The 21,101-nt window shown below is 41.1% G+C and overlaps 1 protein-coding gene across 1 annotated transcript in view; it reads right to left on the reverse strand.

Moving 5' to 3' along the window:
• The window catches only part of sh3rf1 (SH3 domain containing ring finger 1), a 41,261-nt gene extending 20,747 nt beyond the window's left edge, over positions 1–20,514 (reverse strand). The window contains exons 1-2 of the mRNA XM_055054503.1: positions 20,152–20,514; positions 18,349–18,852 (exon numbers count right to left, since the gene is read on the reverse strand). Of these exons, the coding sequence (XP_054910478.1) occupies positions 18,349–18,729 (381 nt within the window). The 5' untranslated portion in view covers positions 18,730–18,852; positions 20,152–20,514. The remainder of the gene's footprint in view (positions 1–18,348; positions 18,853–20,151) is intronic.
• Between the last annotated feature and the right edge of the window lie 587 nt (positions 20,515–21,101).

The following is a 21,101-nucleotide window of genomic DNA, read 5'->3' on the forward strand; positions in this document are numbered from 1 at the left end:
AATTAACAAAGGCCATACAAACAAGGTAAAATGACAACTTCACAAATTTCGTCAAACACAAAAAATACAATCAATGCAAAACAAGGAAACGATTATAAAGAGCATAAGAAGTCATTAAAAAAATAATTAATCCATCTGTATGGCAAAACACAAGTGGGATGAGGAGAAGGTACTCATTCAAAATACTGACAGACCTGATTTAAACAAATTAGAAGCAGTAGCTATTTCTAAAACTAAAAGTTAAAGGTTTGCTTTCCCAGGGAATACAAACAGAAAAGGACATTTAAACAACGCTAACTTTGCTAAATATTAAACATTAACCAAAAATGCAAACTCTACAATACTTTATTTCACAATGCTAAAAACAATTTTCCTGTATTTCCTGAATCTGTTTTGATAAGTTTTCTTCTCTTCCTTGAATCTAACTGTTCATTTCAGTGAGCAAAAGACAGAAACTTAAAAATGAAGAGAAAAACAGAAACCCGTCCCAGTCTGTGGACATCAGCTGGTGTTTTGGAGCTAATGCAGTTAGACCTGTGTGCTAACGGGATTTTACTGTTATAATGTTCTCTTCCACAGCACTGGGCTATAAGTGAATTACCCATGTGTGCTGCTGCACAGCACAAGGAGTGAGTAAACAGGCATTTAAAAAAAAGCAGGCATGCAGGACTACACTTAGTCAATCCAAACAGCTTCATTTTACAACCTTTGTTTTTTTTTTTTTTTTTACAGCCATATTAAAGAAAAAATATAACTTCCTTAGTGCTCAAAAACCCAAATAAAACAACGTGATCCACACAAAGTAAGCAACGTAAATGAATTGGACTTGAACAACAGCATATCTTAACAGCTAAGGATGCGGTAACTTTTGCTCCATCAGCAGTCTGGGAGCAGTGCGCAACCACAGCAGACTGGAACCTTTACCCCCAACCAGCAAGTGTCAGACATGACTCCACTCCCATATGGGCACATCCAGAATCTCAGCGGGGGCTCGGAGAATGAGCCGGGGGTACTGCTGCCAAAACGGTGCGTGTTAGCGGCGGGGTTAGTCTGGCCACTGCGCTGCTATGAGCAAATCCAGGCTTGTTAGGCATTCAGAGAGAGAGAGAGAGAGAGTTGGAGGGCGAGCTGCCTTTTTACAACCAGGCAGCAGATTGTTGTGGGTGTCGTCATCAGTGCTGCACCGAGTGCAAGAACTGACACATTGAGAGTGAAGAGTGGGGGTGGGGGGAATCACAACAAAGTTCAGCTTGATTCCATTACAGATGGATTAGTTTAATTGATTCCTAATGGCATTTTTATTGACCCCTGTAGGTCAAGCTTTTTCCCACTACTTCACTGCACTTTGTTCATTTATAATACAAGAACAGACAAAGAGAGGCAATCAGCAGCGCTGCTAGGAAACTCATGAGAGCAACAACCACCATCAGAGGAAATTTCAGATGAAATTGTAACATTTTTATATGAAAGTACCTGCAATGCCTGGCAAAAGTAACTTACCACTTCGAACTTTCACATGTCGTGTTGTGGTGACGTTTTTATGTCAAAACCAGGGTCTCCCCCAGTGTATTATAAGCCTGGCGGGCCACCAGACTTTACTTGATTCTTTCTTAAATAAGAAGCAAGTAAAGTCTTGCTCTTTAGCATGACATTACCAAGGAGTCTTGCTGAGTAAAGTTGCACCTAATTTCAAATGTGGAACAAATAAGGCAAAGTCTTCCCCCTCTTCCCAGATGGACTACCATCAATTAAAGGCCACTACAGCTAACAAAACCTTTTTTTAAAAAAGTGCTAATACATAGTTTTCACCATCATTTTTATTGTTACCGCAATAGCACCACAAAATATGGCAATAAAATTCTAAGTCCATATCACCAGCCCCAAGCTTCTACTCTTAAAAATCAAAATCTGAAATTTTTGTTATGCATTACCATCCAGGAACCTTTACTTTGGCGTCCTTAAATAAAATTCATTCTGCTGTTAGAAGTAACCTAATTAGTAAATAGAGTACAGCTGTGTGTCATTTAATCTCAGTATGAATCCAGCTGTTCCATGAAGGCCTCAGAGGTTTGCCAGAGAACGTTAGGAAACAAATGAGGAACACAGAAAACCGGTCAGGAATAAGGGATGGAGACTTTTAAAAGCATCATTAGGTTATGGAACAGTTTCCAAAGCTTTGAAAAGTTTTCTAATTAAATGCACAACTGCATCCAAGGTATTTGCGTCCATAAAAGATATTAACACCTCCAGGTGTTAAATTGCTTATTTTGCTATGCAGGAAAGCTACATTTTTTAATTATTCACTGTTTTCAAAATGGGTGCCAATTTGCTCTACTGTTTGTTGGTCTTGCTTGTTTTGCCTTACCAAGACAGGGAACATATTGTCTTTTTTAATTAATGCTACAAGAATCCTGTGGTTTCAAAGAAAATCCAGATCATAATGGAAATTGTATTGAATATGTTCCTTAGTATCAGATTCAAGTTTGAAACTTTAGTATGGTGACAAACAGATTGGACAAGTATTAGTCATGCTCGTCATATTAGTCATTCATGCTACATTAGAAATGCATTTAAAAAGGGGTGGAAATGAGAAAATTGTTTCAGACATAAAACCAAAATTAGTCAGCCCTGTTTGGAGGTTACCACAAGAAACAAAAACCACGAGGAGAAATGAGACCAAAACTGAATGTTTTTGCCAACATGCAAAACACTGTGTGGAAGGAAACCAACACTGCTATTCATCGTTCCTGCATCAAGGCACGGTGGTGCCAGTGTCATGCAGCAGCGGAGCTGGTAGGAGTTGACGGGACTATGGATGGAACAAAATGCAGGGCAGTTCTTGAAGATGACCTGTTCAAGGATGCCAAAGACTTGAACAGGTCTTTGACATCCAGGGTATTTACGTCCATAAATACCTTGGATTTATTCTTGCCTTAAGCTGTTCGAAAGGTAATGTAAGCATTTCAAACAGGTCACCTTAGGATAAAGACCCTAAACATACAGAAACGGCTACAATGGAATCATTTATTACAATATCCTAGTCAAAGTCTAACCTTAAATCCAGTGGACAATTTAACCTTAAATCCATGACACAATGTATGCAGAACATGTTTCAAAACTGTTGATTACAGATAAATTTCAGTGCCTGGCTGGTAGAGACCAACATCAAATGACTTGAAGCTGTGACTACAGTGAAAGCTGGTTTACACTTTAAGCTCCCACATACTCGGGTCTACTTCACTCTGCGGGATTCCGCGCGAACTCAAAGCGGACGCCCGAGCAAAGGTCTCGATTTACAACTGTGTCCGCATACGTGGTGTAGCACAGTAACCTGAAACAGCCTTCCAACCTTTTTTGTATGAAACGCCGAGCTGACCCCGGTCAGTGATGCACAGAGAGAGTCAGGTCCCGCATCATAGTGACTGGTTGGTCGAAGAGGATTGTCGCTGCCAACTATCACTTGGGAACATTAAGTGTATCACAAATAACCTTGGAGGAGAGTCTTGGACAAATTAGTTTATATTTTTGGTCTAATTTGTATTGATGCCAGTATTAGGGTAGGCAGTGGTAAGGGAACTTCTTGTAAACTAGTCTTAATGGGACAATAACCGGAAAGGCTCTGCATTCCCAATACCGTATTTTTTTTTACAAACATGTTTCACATTTTGGTCACAATAAATTGCTTTCTCAATGCTGTTCACTGATCAGGCGTCCAATCTCATTTAATATGGCTACGTATATTGTGAGCACAAAAATATCACAGCATAAAAAAATAACAAGACATTGTTTCAAAAGAAAGTTGACAAAAAGCACAAGTAGGGCATGTGGAACTTTCTCAAACTAATATAAAGTAAAGTGTCTACACGGTAGACTATAATGACGCCGCTTCATCATCTTGAGCCGCTGTCTTCTCCTCAGCATGAGACAATAGAAAAACTTCCATCTGCAGGTTTCTATGGAAACTCCACGCAGGAGCTATTTTCCCCTATTTTTGGGTCTCTTGACAGTGAAGTGAATCTTACAAAGGAAACTCTTGAACATCTCATTGGTGTCTCAATATGGAATTGTAAGGGTGACGTTACTGGGTCATCGCATCAAGAAAAATGCCTCGTTTTTCAGAGAAATTTGTGCAGCGTGAAAACATTTAGATCAGTTAAAGTCTCCGTTGAGTAACTGGGACACAAATCAGAACGCAAGACTTGAGAGACTGAAAACGTTTTCTTTTGCTTATTGCAAAAGAAAACTCGCAATAAGCTGTTGGCATGTTGTCAGTGTCTGCTTTTTGCTTAAAAGATTAGATAAAATCAGATAAAATTGAGGGGTAGGTACTGAGATTACGTGAATATAATAAAATTTAAACCCAACACAAACAATAAGTTTAAAAGCTGATCACATAACTTCAAAATTGATCCCGGGATTCATTATTAAGCGAAATATAAAATGAAATCCTAGGGTCGAACGATGAGAGAAAAATTTTTACTTTTTGTGAAGGATTGCCTAATTCAGCTTCAGACAGGCAGAAGAGATTAAAGAGTCAAACATCTCAGTGAGCAACAGCAGCATTTCTACATCAGATTCCTGGATCAGCTACAACAAAAATGTTTAAACGCCTGGCATGAAAACATGGGGAAAACGGCCTTTACTCAAGCAATACGGTGTCGAATGTAGTGGGAATGTTTACCGGCTTTATTTACATCCAAGATGTCGAGGAGGCAATAAAACGTTCAGGCCTAACTAAACTAAAACTTTATGTGACAAAACTCGATGCTTGTTTGTTTCCCCTCGCTATATACTAAATGAGGTCCCACACATTAGTCCACAGGCATGAAAACACTCAGCGCAGTCTGGACGCCAGATGGAGGCTTGGATCGCATGTGAGAAGGAACAGGAAGCTTTCAAAAGTCTTGGAAACTCTCCCCGTGTTCATCGATGTTGCTCGAGCCGCGAAGGCATCTGCCAGTTAGCCTGATACTTATTTAAAACAAAGGAAAAAAATGCAGACTATTCCTCTAAAAGCAAGAAATAAAGCACATAGAGAGTACCCACACTATGACCACCGCAGTCTGCTTTACTGCTGGTTCTTGAATCTTCAGCTGTCCCCTCAGGGGCTGCGTGTAAATCTGGATGCTTAGACAAGAATAGGAGGTCTGAAAAATCAGGAGCTCCATGAACCGACGGTGGCGAGGTTTTATGAAAACGTTCGACACATGGACATACAATCAGGATGTTTTACAGCACTTTATTAGCTGCAGAGGGAAAACGTTTTAAGAGGAAGGGGAAAGGATTTATGGGAGAGCATGTGCACACGTTGTAGAGGTGTCACGCATGTGGTTTTCATGAAGCTCCAGAGCGTCTGGCCATCAGTGTGGGTTCTACTGTGAAAATGCAATTAGACAAAACTACTCGCACGTGAACTGGCCCATTTTTTGCGTAACCTTTCCGTTTATGGGCCTGCTTTTCATCCGCGGGCCGGCCTTCTGACGCGGGGGTAAACGCTGGCTCTGGGTGGCCTCAAAATCACCCGGTCGGCTAGTCTGACTCGAAATCCGAAAGGACGGAACCCTTTAACTCGGTGCCAATTCATACGCTGGGCTCACCGATTTCTCTCACAGGAACCCGCTCACATTTCAAGGCAGATGGAGCGTGTGAGGAGGCAAAACATGGAAAGCCAGAAAGACATGAGCGGAGAAACAGTCGGAGATCAAAGGGGGAAAAGAACATGGGGCAGAGAGAGGAAGCTGGGCTTGAGTTTCAGAACCTTTCAAACAGCAGAGAGGCAAACACAATTGGTCAGAAGGCCTGACTAATTTGGTACAGGCAAAAGACTGACCGGAAAGAACAGAGAGATGTAAATTATAAAATAGAAACGCATTGAGAAATTGGCAAGAGACTGGCACTGAATGATTTAATGCTTGACCGACTCTGATCTAAGAAGGAAACTAAAAATGGGATTTCTTTTGATGAATACATAAGTAAGCCCTACCAAGTTGAGTATTTCAACACTGTTCAGTGTAGAAGCAATTCCTCAATGAAGAAGCAGTTGAGGAATCAAAGTTGCCAGAAGCTTAAAAAAAAAAACATTTTCTATGAGAATCTTGTGGCTGTTAATTCAAAATTAACAGCCACATTTGGTGGCAGATTTGTGCTTCTCACAATGTGAGCTTTTATGCACATCATGTGCATAACATTGTATGGGTTTGGCAATAGAAATGAGCTAGAGGCAAAGAAAAATATTGTCCAAACAACCGACAATAAATTTGCACAGAATTGTAAAAAAGCTAGTTAGCTAGATAGGATGTATTAGCAGCTTGTTACTGGCAGCTTCAAACACCTTGAGTCACAAAATTAAGATGTCTTGTGGGTAAATCAAACTGGTGCCTGACAGAAAAATGCCACAAGAAAAACAAAGAAATCTACATAGAATATGAGATTAAATAGTTTAGCCACGACAAAATTTAAGACCTGTGAATAAAGTATTTAAGGACAAATTACATTTTTAGTAAATCTAAGACATTTCAAGGCCTTGACTTTATATACATTAATTACAGCCTTAAGATTTTTTAAGGATGCACAGACACCCCAGACAAAGAAATGCCATTAGCTAACATTTTTGTAATGTAGTAAAAATATCTAATTTCTAATGCTTTTAATTATAAATTGTGAGATACGTCCATTTAAATCACAGCTTTTCTATTTATATGTCTTCAATCTCGTATAAAATGTTCAGATACTGACACATCTTGGTCTTTGGGGTGGTATCCGGTTATTTCTGATTCTAGGTGGAGAGGAGAGCCTCCTGTCATAAAGCCTTGCAGGATGGTTGACGGTGCGCTGCGGTCTGGACGCCGCTCAGATCAGCCCCACTGTGCCACGAAGCAATAATCTCTACATTATACATAATAATTCAATCTCTAATGAGACAGTAAACCCCGAGAGACCCTCAATAATAACCAGGATTAGGACTGTGAAAGGAGTCTCACGTAGGAAGCTAACTTGTATCCAAGCTACGGAGGGATTAGTTCACAAATGTCACAGTATCTGTGTATTGAGTACTAGTCAATATGAGCTGAATACTAAGCATTTCCTCACATTACTCTCCACTGTGCTTGTGAAAGCTCACAGTGTCTGTAGGCTTTTGTCCTCTCAGTCATTCAGGCTGAGCCACCTGCTCTGCTTGGCTGCCGCTGATTTACACACGCTGCAAATTAAGGGAAAAACTGATGAAGTTGACAACTAGCTAGTAAGAAATTTTGTATTGACCGTGGTTCGTACAGGCAGGACATCTCATTGTATGCGTGGGACCTAAGACACTTCTAAAGTAAACAAACAAGGGCAGGAAATCGACTCGGTCCTGGCAGAGATCCAAGAGACAAACACTGCATCTTTTCACTGACTCAAGAGGCAGCATTATTTTTTCCACTCTCTCAAGAAATGGTTTGTCCATTTCACTCTTGACTCAGTCCAGATGTAACATGTAGCTGCAAGTTTCACCCCTTTCTCTGCTGTAGAGACTGAGCATGTGAGGCACCATGCGAAGAAGCCCTCAGTCATTCCATATATTCTGCAGAAGGACAAAATGACCTCGATCTTGAAAATGTTTGCTTCGGGAAAGAAAAAGTGGTGAAAGGGATTGGCCAGTTTCTGCTGCAGTAAGAATTGAGTGACTTGTGCCAACTTACAAAGGTCTGGTTTCATTCGTCGCTTGAACCAAGATATTAAATTTTAAGTGTTGAGAACTGAGCAAGAGCTGCACAATCTGAACAGCACTGGCAGGAGTCTTCTGGCTGGCATGTTACCAGTCCTTAAACATCCTCACTCTGTCACGGAAATATGTTTTTTAATTAACTTTTTATTGCATTTATAGAAAACGTAGTTTGGTGGATTACGAAGAGCTGAATCATCAAACCCACTGGGTAATCCAGACAGCAGTGACAATACAAACCAGGTTTTCTGCAAGTTTCACTCTAATTTAATGTCCTTTTGAAACCATTATGAAGTACATTTCTGACCTGTATCTCCAGAGAAATACTAGCATACCGTTGCTGGCTGGAACGGGTATGTTAGCAGTGAGTTAGCGGTAGCCTCAACCAGCCAGAGACACGCATTGTATATGTCCAAGTGTGACTTTTGCCTGACAAAAAAGACTGGCGGAAAAGAGAAATACGTAGAATATAAGTTTTGTCAAGACAAAATTTCTACATTTTCGAATCTCTGTTGCATTCTCCAATGATACTGGGATTGATCAACTAAAAAGAGAAAAAGGGGAAAACGGAGTAGTCTAAATGTTTTCACACAGAATATAGCATAAGTAAAATAAATCAGTGTTCTGCCATGAAGCGGAGAGATACAGGCTTACTGGCATTTTAAGTTGTTGTCTGAATATGTTACAACTCCCCACTTGTATCTTTTGTTTGTGGTTGAACACAGTTTAATGGGTTCTCGTGGACATAAAGCCAGTCTGAGTCATTTAAACAAACATAACCCTCCGTAAATGAGGCCACAGTGATGGAGGTTAAGGTGTGTTCATATGTGAGAAACCAAGCAGGTTGCAGCTGAATCTGCTGCCAGAAGTTATGATGAGATACTGGCGTACATGTAAGCCTTGTGCCAAGACGTGAGTACACTGACAAAAACCATCCTGCTCTTTTTCAAGTTCCTGTTAATAATTAATCATGGGTTGTCGGCAGGAAAGACCCCACAAGTGAGAAATAACAGAGAACCAAGGCTTCTGGTAGGAATGTAGATTTCCTGAATGACAAAAATAAAACTGAGTAAAACAAAAAACTTAGAAGACTAACTTGCATTAGTTTTCCTATAAGCAATTTATAAATGGGTAAAAACTAAAAAAATGTGAACAATGTGTACAATGTGCCCGTTCCTCAGACTAATTTAAAACAAAAAGTCAGAGGACGCACAAACGAAGTTGTTAAAAAGAAACCCACATTTTTTCGGTTAGGTTGTTGCTTAACGTCTTCGTCATTTCATACTCATGAACTTTCTACTGTTTTCTTTGGGTACATAAAGGAGTCGTCTGCACCGTTCTGTAGCCTCCTTTGAGACAATCCTTTGAATAAAAGCTGACTTCGGTTCTCCACAGGAAAGGCTGAATGAAGCGCAGTAAAGTTGACCCGTTTTATTTTTTTCAAGCTTTCAACCTTTTTCTCCCATCACAGAAACAGCTGGAGTTGGAAAGACTGGCAGCGTTTTAGAAACTTTAGCATCTTAGCAAGCTGTGTTAATTACTAATATGCTAAAGTAAGTTTAAAATGTCAACTCTGCTCTCAACCAAACAGTAAGACATTGTCTCTACTCTTAAAACAAATAAGTGCTCGCAGAATGTAAGCTGCAAATTTTAGTTTTTTGAACACTACGAATTAAACTGTCCAGAAATAGAAGCTCGAAGCGGCTAAAATTTGTATCGGCAGGACAAACAATGAACACCAAAAGGTCAAAAAACAATGAGAACCTTAGTCTAATAACTAAGGAGAAAGTGCATTTCTCCTTATGGCCAGTGTGTTGCGACTGAAACAATGCGGGACGACAGATTATTTGAGTTAGAGTGAACCAGAATAGCAACTCACACTTTGTCTCAAGTCTGCATCAACTGTGTCCAAATTTTGAACAAAATTAATAAATTTATTATCTCTGAAAGGAAGGTAAGGATCAAACACCAAGGTGAGCCAGAGGGTAAAGATGCATCCAGAGGCAGTAAGAGCTCCAAGGACAGAGGTCAAGCAATTGAAAACGAAACTCGCAGCAAAACGATTCTGCCTTGGGGATCAGAAACGAACACTTAAGATGCCAGCGGTCAAACGGTCCATGGATGACCAGTTCAGGCTAACCAATGACTTCGAGGGTGAGAGGTCAAACTACTCAGTTAAGTCCAGAGTGACGGAAAAGCTACCTCGGGAGTAATGAATGAGGGGCACCACGTGACACACGCAGGAAAACAGCTAGCAAAACGTTTTACCAATTAACCGACATTTGGAAAAGATTTTGGTGCCAACAGTCTGGTCCACACATACAAGCTACACTGGCTCCAAAGAAAGGCCTATCAGCCCACACAGGTGTGACAAGGCTGCGGATAAGAAGGTCATGGATGTTTCTTTCTCTGCTCCATGCTGAGAGATGTGACATGAATGGACACAGCACAGGAGGACGAAGGGGGCGGCGTTAGCAAATGTGGCATTTTGGTTTGGAGACCACCAAGAGAGCAGAGCTAAAAACAAACAAGTAAACTCAAGACGTCTTTGTTCACAAGCTTGTTGACTCAGAGTGAGGCCGACTCTCCATAAAAAGACAGCCAGGTGGCCGGCACTTTATACAGCAGGACCTTAAAACAGGATGAAAAAGCTGCAGCCAAGTCAGCCCGGAGGCTTTCAGGTGCAGAGGAACATCACAGCTTGGATTACTATAAACAAAACTTGCAAGACCCTTATTCATCTACTTGACAAACCAAAAATCAAAGAACTAACTTGTGGTCAGGGAAGCAGATTAAAGCATCTAAGAAGGTACACACCCAGCGTCTGCTAAGAGGGGAAGGTGAGTGTTAGCTGGCGGGCTGGACAAGACCCGACAGGCCCGCTGTTTGGAAAAGAAACAGTGACCTGCAACTGTTCACGGCATTCCTCCAAGACACTAACACAAAACATCCCCCTCCGTCTGGGGGAAAAAAAGAGAGAGAGAAAAAAAACACACAGAACAAAAGTGTTTTCCTCCATATGTCTGGCCTGGAAAATCTTAAAGAGCCTGAAAAGACAAAGACAGGCACAGAACCCTCATCAGAGGAGCAGCGAAACCCAACAAAGAGACGGCCATGACGGCCCATTAATCACGACTGAGCTTTTTGAACTTCTCTTCCTTGGAGATTTGGTAAACATGTACTGTATTTGGAGGGAGCGTTATCTCTCAGAGTATAAGTAACCCTTTTCCTGTTCACTGTATCCGTTCCGAGACGTGCCCGAATGGTGACGCATTTAGAAGCTTTTGTTGTTATTATGCCACTAAGTTTTCCCATAATACCAGCAAGGCGACAGACTGGGAACGTATCCAGGTACGTGTTTTTAATTCTGGTACAAGACACAGTGCAGCCAACTGGGAACTTGGACAACATAACGAAAATAAAGTGACAGCTTACATACATTGAGGATGGATGATGTGGTAAATATGTATAACAATTTCCTTTCAAATAAAATCAAGTATTTTCCCAACAATTTCCTCCAAGTTTTAAATAGTTGATATTCAATATTTAGTTTTAGAATTTACCATTTGTGCCTCAGTACTTGTTTTCGAGTATTCAATTAAGTATTTTATTTAATATCTATGCACACATGTAGTTTAAAGTTTGTCATATTCTTAAAACGTGTTATTTTGAAGAAAAAAACAAAAAACCAAGAGCATGTGTTTTATGAGAAAGAAAAAAAAAACTGTCTGTAGAAACTATTGAATTTTAAGCTTAAACAATTCTGCAAAATAGGTGAATTTATCATTTATTTTTAGAAGATTCAGCCCAAAAAACAAAACATTTTCTCACTTCCACGGAGGATCTCTGCAGAAGGGCAGAGTTTGCCGAGTTGCTCGGTTAAAGTTAGCTTGCGTCCTATTTGTTTTTGTAAAACTTGTTGATTTAAAGCTAAACTCAAAGAGATGTTTCCCTGTTTCACAAGCAAAGCGCTTTACTTTGTGTTCTTAGCTCTAAATGACTAATGCTTCAGCAGCGGTCTGACCAAGAGTCAGGCTGATAACATATCAGAATCGGATGCAGTAACTCTTATTACTCCACTTTGATACTGAACATCAGCATAAAAGGTAAAAAAAAAAAACAATTGGAAACATCAACAAATCCTGGAATGATCAAAGTTTTCCACAAGAGGGAAACTATTGGACCCTACTTACAGTGAAACATTGGAAAAATATTTTCATCATTCATGATCTAATGTGATTACATTGACAACCCTGAGTTAACACAGAGCTTTTCCAGAACAAATCATGTTCTATTTCCTACTTGGAAGGCTCAAAATACTTTAACAATCATCTTTGTGTCCTAGATAAGCATCTGAAAATACAGAACGTAAGCAGAGATGGAGACACCCTGTTTGTTGCGCCACACAGCAAGAGTTTTGTTTCCTCTAACTGAAAAGTAAGGAGTAAGAGGAGAACAGGGAGCAGTGCTGACTCTGTATCTAATAAACTCTAATCCTGATTAGACCCTTAACGAGCTCCAGCCTGGATTTAGATGGTGAGGAGAGGAAAAGCAGAGTTCGTGTCAGCGTCAATTACATGTTCAAAGCTGATTTTTTTTTTTAAATCTAATTTGAAAATGCTTTCTATGCTTTAAAGTTGTTACAATGAGATATGACAAAGAATACAAAAGTTGTCTCCGGCTGTATAAAGTACAGAAAAATTAGTGATGATTTACTCTCACTGTGTTGCTGCTCATTGCCAGACAGCTGGCTGAAAGACGGGCAACTATTTTCCCTTATGACAAACAAAAATGTATCAGTTGAAAATATTCCTGGAGCCAGAAGGCATAGATAGTCAATAAATGTTATTAATTCAATTCTAAATTTGACAGAAATAAATATGTAAAATTACTTACCGCGATAATAAAGTAAGTGATGCTTTTCTGCATAAAATTAAACCAACAGTGTGCTGAAATATTTTGCTATTTTACATCTTTTTGGTATTTTTTCTTCACGGTATTGCACGATTAAAAAAGCATTTTTAGCTCTCCAACACCATAATGTTCTTGGAGGGAACATTTAGGTCACTCCAAGATGTCTGCATTGACTGTCCAGAAGGCCTTTGCCGCTTCGTAAACCTCCGTGGGAAATAGAGGAAGCAAGAGGAAAGCGTGAACGTGCAGAGAAGAGTGGGAACGAACAGAATGAAGCGCTGTAAAAAAAAAAATTCCCAGTGGAAAAGCAGTGAGCATGTTTGCCAGCGTGCGGGCAGTGCGAGGGTGTAATGACGGGGTTCTGTCATGCAGGCTGAGGTCAGGCGACCGGGCAGAAGTTAAGACTTCAACAACAATGTGATGTAATCAAAGAGAGCGAGCATTACTCATCGACCTCAGACACAGGAGGTGCTCAGGAATTTTATTGTGAGCACTTCACACAGGGAGGCATGCAAAAGCATTCCCCTCCCCCCCCTTCCCTCTCGCTCCCTTTCTCTCTCATAATATAAACGCAGAAAGAACCCGCTATGATGTTCGTCCAAGAATAACCAGGGGACCAAGAAACATCTGTAGCGTCTTACAAAACAACACAACTTCCTTTTAATCAGTAGGAAGTTGCACCAAAATACAGCGCTGGATTCAGAGAAAACATGCCAGGAAGAAGTCTTTAAATAGTAAGAGGTAAAGCTACACCAATCACAAATCAATGCCTGGACGCAATATCTGGTGGGATACGATAGCAGAAGTACCATCCAATAGGGATGGACAACTATAGCACTGTAAAAATTGTGATTTGGTTATCAACTCCTTTGAGTTTGGTTATCAGGGTAACAAAGATAAAGGTAAAGGTAACAAGTGATTGTTACCTTTAAATGTATTTGAAAATATGACAGCATTGACCTGCTGAGTGCCATTTAGAGGTTCAATTGGACTACAGAATGTAACTGATATAATAGCTACAGTTTGATATGATAATGGCTTAGTTTTGTTTTTCAAAGCAGGATTTGTGTTTTTTTGGACTCTATAAGCAGTGACATACTCACAGTGTGTTTTCACACCTGATAGTCCAGGAGACTCTGTTCCATTTAGAACCAAATTTGCAACATTTATTACATTTCCTGCTGGAGTGGTTCACTTTCACACTGCACTGTGTCAAACAAACAAGAACCACTGAAGGAAACGACACAAAAACCTCTGAAGACGACGAGCGCGACTTCATTCTTTGAGAAATGTAAACAAAAACAGTCGCATCAGATCTTAGCGGTGGCAGGATTTCTCTTTTGTTTTTGGCAAATGTCCATGAGTCATTTCTCCCGCTTGTTGTAGGCTTGTGCATTTGTTTCGGTTACATTTACCCAGAACGCCCTGTGCTATAGTCCTGCTTTCTCATATGCATTTAATCTGTGTTAGAGTTCACATCAACCAAGGCGAGACCTACATGTTTAGGAAGACCAGGGTTCGCTGTTTTGATCCGCATCAGAGTTCAATTCACATCTCCCCAAATGAACCAGACTTTCCAGACAAGCAAATTGGAGTTGGGTTACAGTGAACTAAGCAGGGCTGGAGTGAATGCACTCTTACCCTTATCAAAACAAATATGACAAACATTGCAATAATGACAAAAAAAATGAGTGAGGAAAATATGCGTTCAATCGTAACCAATATATTTAATTCAATATTCCAAATGAATATCCTGGCAGCCAGTTTTCTTATCTTTGTACCTCCCTAGAAAGAGTCAAATTGAAAAGAGAGACAATGACCTAAATCCATCGAAAGAAGGTTAGAGAGAAACCAGCGTCTCATTGCTTATCAGCTACGGATGAGCTGACAGACATGAAACAAAAGTTCTGAACCTAAACTTCAAACTCCAAACTGTGGCTGACTGGGAGCATCATTAAAAATTAACACAAAAGACTCATGAAAAACCCCAGAAATGCTATTTTGGTCCAAAGGATTATGGGTTCAACTCTCTGGGGAGCCACAATGAAACTGAAGACATCCACTTGAATCTCAAATTCCCTTCCCATTTCCCCAGTTGCCAATGACCCTTGTCAACCGTGACTCGCGAACTCTGACCTTTGGACTCCCCCACAGCTCAAAAGGCCTCCCTCGCTCTTGCGGAGAAATACCACCAGGATTCTGTTCCCAATTTTTGCCAACCAAATCCTGTGTTTTATGAGTCAACACGGGGCCAGGAGAAGACAAAACATCCCCGTAATGGAGCGCCGCTGGAGGCGAGTCACACACGCAGACACTCTGCTACAGTGAAGACGAGCCTTTTGATGGCTCTCATGAAGCAAATGCCACGGCGCTGCGTCAAAGACGAGCCGCAGCCCCGGAGATGAAGAGAGGTTGCTCTCTGAACATTTGTCCCTTTTGGTCTCGACTCAACACCGTTACCGGCGACCTTCCACACACATAAAAATCACTCTGTGGGCCGCTTTACGCGTGTCGGCCGGTCAGGAGGATCAGAGGAAACCCAGAACAAAACCCTGTTGTGCATCTGTCAGCCAGTCCCCACAGTCCAAGCCATTATTTAGTCACATAAGAATCGGAGGTGGAGCCCTGCTTTAACAGAGGAACAGTACCAGAGGAGCAGCCTCGAGCTTTAAAAGACGACCCCCGCCCCACCAAAGCTCCTTCCCCAAAACCTCCAGCCCTTCCCTAAAGGGACAGATGACAAACAAGAAAGAAATGGGACTGAGGGTGTCACCCGGGAGCAATGAAGCGTTCAATGCCTATGGAGCGCTGGCCAGAGATCAGACTGGTTGATGTGTAAAAGCTCTGATCTCCGTCTTTTATGTTCTCAAAATGATACACCTGCACGGCCGCATCTTTTCTTGATTCTTTGGCGTCGACAGAATGCATTCAGACAGCAGGACAGATTCAAGAGATGCAGACAATAGCTCAACAGACAACAAAAACGTTAAATAATGCGTGGAAATAGACTTACCTGCACAATATATGAATATAGGTATGCATCTTGTATGTCGATTAAACTTTGTCGCTTTTATGACGGTACAAGTAAGCCTGTCACAGTAGCAAGTTTTGCTGTTTATTGTAATAAACAATATTGTTGTTGTTTTGAGACCGTTTTTATGTTGGTAATGGCACGCTCTTAAAGACCAATAAACTTGAATTTGGTAACGAACACTACATAGGACATAGAGAGTTTTAAAATATCCCAAATAAAACACGACAACTGAAAAAAAAGACATAAAATGAAAAGAAAACAGCAAAACTATGAAAAATAATAGATTGTTTGTGTAAAGAAATACTAGCTAGTGCAACAACTACTTCTTGTATTCAAGTATTCTGTCAATTCTTTATTATTCAAAAACATGTTATTTTTCCCCATAACAAAATGTTCTTATATTTTTTGTACAGTTTGGCCTTCGTTATTGTTCTGAATATATTGTTTTTTCAGCAAATAGACATTTTTTGAGTCTGTATGCGCCAGTTAACAATTAATCAATTACTAAATTGATTAATTTAATAAATCAATTCATGACTCTTAATCCGATTAATGGCTTCAGCCCTACAATGAGAATGAAATTTACCAATCTCACTTTTATTTGTCATGCAATTAATTTCTTAATTGCTTACTGAGAGGAGCTTAACTACAACATTACACTTGGATTTCGTCTGGATTTCATGAGACAGACCGACACAAAGTAGCAGAGACGAGTTCAAGGGAAATAATTGGATAGTTTCAAATGACGCCTGCTCAATTTCCAACAATCAGCCTCCTTAGTGTCTGCAGAGGGGAGATTCCAACAGGCACAAACAGCTTTGAAAAAGAGAACAAATTTTCTGAAGTGATACTTTGGTGAATGAGGCAGGTCCCCCAATAGCAATTCACAGAAGGTTCTCTGATCTTCATACCTGCATGGCTGGGCAGATACATTATCAGCGCGCTGACATTCCAGTGATTCTACGCAGAACCTTGACATCTTTTCATCTACCCAATCCTCCCTTCGTGGGGACCAATGTAGCTCACAGAGGGGCCCACAGTTAATTTTCCTGCACACATCAGGAGGTACCTGAGAAGGATTACAGCCCAAAATTTTGAAGAAATCTGATAAGAGTCGAACTAGTTTGTGTAAATTTTAAAATGTAAGGGATTTACGGTTTGATGATCGTGTTACATACAAAACAGAGTCTGTTTTGTATGTTAAATAAGACTTCCTAACAACAGTTCCTTTGAATTTTTGACCTTTTGCACAGTTCTGATATAAACTTTCATGTCATATCAAATCACATCAGAGCATTCAGTTATTCTTCTTTCTACATGAAACGGGAAATGCAATACAACCACCCTATACATTTCTAATGCACAGTGCACTCAGATTTTATTTACAGATACAACAGTCAAACTTTTATGGCCAATTTTCTGTTTTTACAAAGCTTCTGACCTAATATCGATTTTAAATAATTTATACCAATAACAATAACTTTACAAATGCTCAAACTCAAAACATGTCATGTTGCTGAATATACAGTATTTCCTGGATTTTCAACCTAAAGTGGCATCATACGATCTTCTTTATGGGGTCTCCTTGATGAGGGGGTTTGAGTTTGAAAACATTTCTCTGTCGTGCCCGCTGCTAGCATCTGCTTTTTCTAAATGAAAATTAGCACTTTCTTCTTTGATTTCCAGTTTTGACTTCTAATGATTCATTTCCTGCTAAAGAGCCCCCTGGTGGGAAACCCACAGAAAAGCCACAATAGGCTAAAAGCCGTATGGTTCAAAGCGTGGAGAGAAGTGGAGGCTTAATAATCCGAAAAACACGGTACCTGAAAAAGCTTATGATTTTATAATAAATATTTTTTTCCATTTCACAGCTAATTTGGGTGTCTCTCACTCATTCGCAACTTCCACACCAAAAAAAGTTTTTAACACAACCTGAAAGCACTTGTGTATGTGCTGATTGAAATGTACAGGACTTTTGTCAACTGGCCGGTCACAATCCAGGGCAAAAAGCCAAAAATCAATTCATAGAAGACATGAGACAATTACTCTGAGCATTTCTAGTTTTAAACCAATCATCCATCTAGTCGTACCGGCAAATATGTAAATGTTATTGTTCTGTAATTTGTATGTGTTCACTTTATTTTTCCTGGATTAGGACACTAAAACCAGATGCAGGCGGTATTCTTCTAAATCCGGTCCTGACTAATAGGATGCAAAATAAATCTGTGTGCCATCAACAGGGTAAGTGGAATTATTAGCGGCTAAACTACTGACTGCTCTAAAATCTCCGCCTGTGGTGGTGATGGGCTGCTGGTCAACTGGCTGGCTTAAAGATCCCCCATGATAACCAGTAATCCGGACCAAAGATTAGAGACCCGACATGCTGCTCTTAATCCATGCAGATTTTCCCTGTTTTGTCTCAATTTGACTCCAACAATGAGAAGGACAAGCTCACTTAACGCAGTGTTTCCCAACCCTGGTTCTCAAGGCGCACTGCCCGGCATGTTTTAGGTATTTCCTTGCTTCAGTCCAGCTGATTTCAATTGATGACTGATTAACAGGCTTTTGCTGAACTGCAATCAGTTGAATCAGGCACATTAAAGCAGGGAAACCTCTAAAGCATGTTGGACAGTGTGCCTTGAGGGCCAGGGTTGGGAAACACTGACTTAACGCATGTCCGGTCAGGCGGCGTACTCACCCGCACGGCAGTGCTCTTCGCCTGGCCGCGTCGGGGCTGCACACCCGGAGCGCCCGGGTCCCTGGTTCCGCTCCCGTGCGGCCGCGCCACAGCTCCGGATGTGCCGTTGGCGCAGACGCCGCCGGTGGACGCGGAGGCCCGAGGTCTCTGTTTGATGCCATCCAAGAGGCGCACAAGGAGGATGTTGCTCGGCAGTTCGTCCACGGCACACTCCACCAACGTCCGGCACTCGGGGCAGCGCAGCTCCCCACGTGAGCCCAGGATGCCCTGGAGACATCGACGGCAGAAGGTGTGCTGACAGGGAAGGACCTTCGCCGAGGCGTCCAGGCGCTCCAGGCACACGGGGCACTCGAGCAGATCCAGTAAAATGGACTCATCCATACTCTGTGCGATGCGCCTTCACTTCAGAAGGACATGACAGCCGAGGAGGTTTCTGTTCGGAAGCAGCTCAGGGGCCGTCACGTCACTGCCATGCCTCGGCTGTGGCCATGGCATTCGCATCAGCTGTGACAAAAAAAAAGGTCACATAAATCAGCTGTGCGGCCAAGAAATAGGTCATAGCATCTATATAGCAGACGGGACATATGGCTGGGGCCGTGTGTCGTGTCATCAGCTGAGAAGTGGAACAATGTCAGGCGCAAACAAGCAACTTTTACAGTCTGTGTGGGTGAAAATTTAACAGCTACAAAATCACTACGGATCTGTAGTCTGGTCACCATTTGAATAAACTTCATAATACACCTGTTAAGAGTTTGCAAGGTGCATTTGTTGTATGTTTTATGATTTACTGCGAAAATGTTGTTTTAGTGATAAGATTTTGATTTATCCATGTCCCAGTAAATTACAATATCAGTAAATATGGTTAAGTATTATTACTATGTGTGGAGTTTAAATCCCATTTCTTTAATTAAGTGCCATACGAGAAAAAAGAAAAAAACAAAACTATTTCAAATGTTGAAATGTTTTTCAAGAATAGCATTTGTGTTACCACACAGTCACAGTCATAGATTTACCTATAAAAGTAATAACAGTTTTTTATTGTAATTTTTACCGTTATCTCAATCGTACCACAATACATCGCGATAACATTGAAAGTCCGTATCGCCATCGTTACGATACTGAGTTATATCAAGATTCAATATAATTCCAGATATAAATGGGTGAATAATAGATGAAATATTTAGCCAACAACACACGAAATAAAGACTGGAAATGCATTTGTGATGCGTATCCAGAGCTGGAAAACACATCAAACGCTTTAAAAAACAAAAATCCGACTTTCTCAGATTTGGTAGAAGCCCCAGTACAGACTGTGAATACTGCGTGATAAAAAGGAGCGCAGCAGTGAAAGGCTGTGATTTATCATTCAGGAGGACAAACAGCAGACTATCAGCCATACGATCAACACACTCCGTCTGGTAAATGATTTAAACAAGCGCAAATAAGCCACTCGTCTAACAAACCAGTCGATTTCAGACAGAAAAATAATCTCTCAAGCTGCTGCAAGAAATATTCCCGCAACAACCGCGAAGAGCGCCAACATTACGCAACACTTTCAGCTTTTACAGCCTCACGAGTTCGAGCTGTCAAGTTTTAAAGAGACACTTAAATATCCGAGGGAAGAGGAGGAATTGAAGGTGCTGGGATGCGCATCAACGTGTGACGTTCACGTCGCCACGTTATAAACACATTAGACTTTTAGGAGTTTATCTTTGATGTAACAGTTTCAGCAACTTACCGGACGGAAGTCAACTGACATAAAACACTTTAAAAGAGTCGGGAGGGATGAAGTGAACGGCTCACCTCTTCCAGAGCAGGACTCCTCCTCGGTTTGTCCCCCAGTTTCTGGCTCCTTGCTAGCGGTAAGTTAGCAGCCGAGCCCCGGAATATTTTACCCACTTAGCGGAGAGTGTTACTCCGACAAAAAAAACAACAACCAAAAAACACACGGTCGTCTAAATAACACGCGTTTGAGTCACGGGGTCGCCGTAGGGGGGAGATAAACGGACCTCTGTTAGATACTAAAGTAAAACCAAGCGAGGGAGAAAAGGTGGAGAAGACAACGGAACTCCAGCCGCTCGGAGCGCCATGCTAGTAGCGGAGCTGCGCGGCTGGAGTGTTGCTGCTGGAGCGGCAGGAGCAGAGGACAGCGGCGGAGAGGAGGAGGGCGCAGCGCGACCGCTTCTGGGCCGCATGGGAAATTAGAGAACTGAGCGAACTGTTCGTTCACGTCACTCAAAGATGTGGCATCGTGTCAGTTTTTATTTATTTATTTATCAGGCAGGCTTCCCCCGCCCCCCTTTCTTCTTCTTCATTTTGCTACTGTTCTGTAAACTTAATACTTTGTAAAAACTAAATTACAAATGTCTTTAGTGGCAAAAAGGATCATAGTTCTTTTGATAAATTTCAGTTGCACTTTTCTAAATTCTCCCGACTCTTTCTAAAATCAGAGTGCACATTTGTTAATGTCAGACAAAGACTCTTAACAGTTCTCTCACAAAACCTCAGGTTTCACTCCATGGCCTTGTTACCAATACGCTCTCCTCCCACTCAGCTGCACAATAATCTCTTCTTGTCTGCATCCTTCTCATTTTTGCACTCAAACTTCTTCTGCTCATGGTTGAAACCTTTGCTCTCTGCTGTCCTCTTTTAGCTCATGGATCTCTGGAGAAGCACAAAAAGGAGAGGAGAGGGAAAAGAAAATCCCAATCAGGACCTAAAACACGTAGGCCCAGAGATACTAAATATGAGCA

The sequence above is a fragment of the Poeciliopsis prolifica genome, unplaced genomic scaffold (assembly GCF_027474105.1).
Source record: "Poeciliopsis prolifica strain line A6 unplaced genomic scaffold, Auburn_PproV2 SCAFFOLD002, whole genome shotgun sequence".
Lineage (NCBI taxonomy): Eukaryota > Metazoa > Chordata > Actinopteri > Cyprinodontiformes > Poeciliidae > Poeciliopsis > Poeciliopsis prolifica.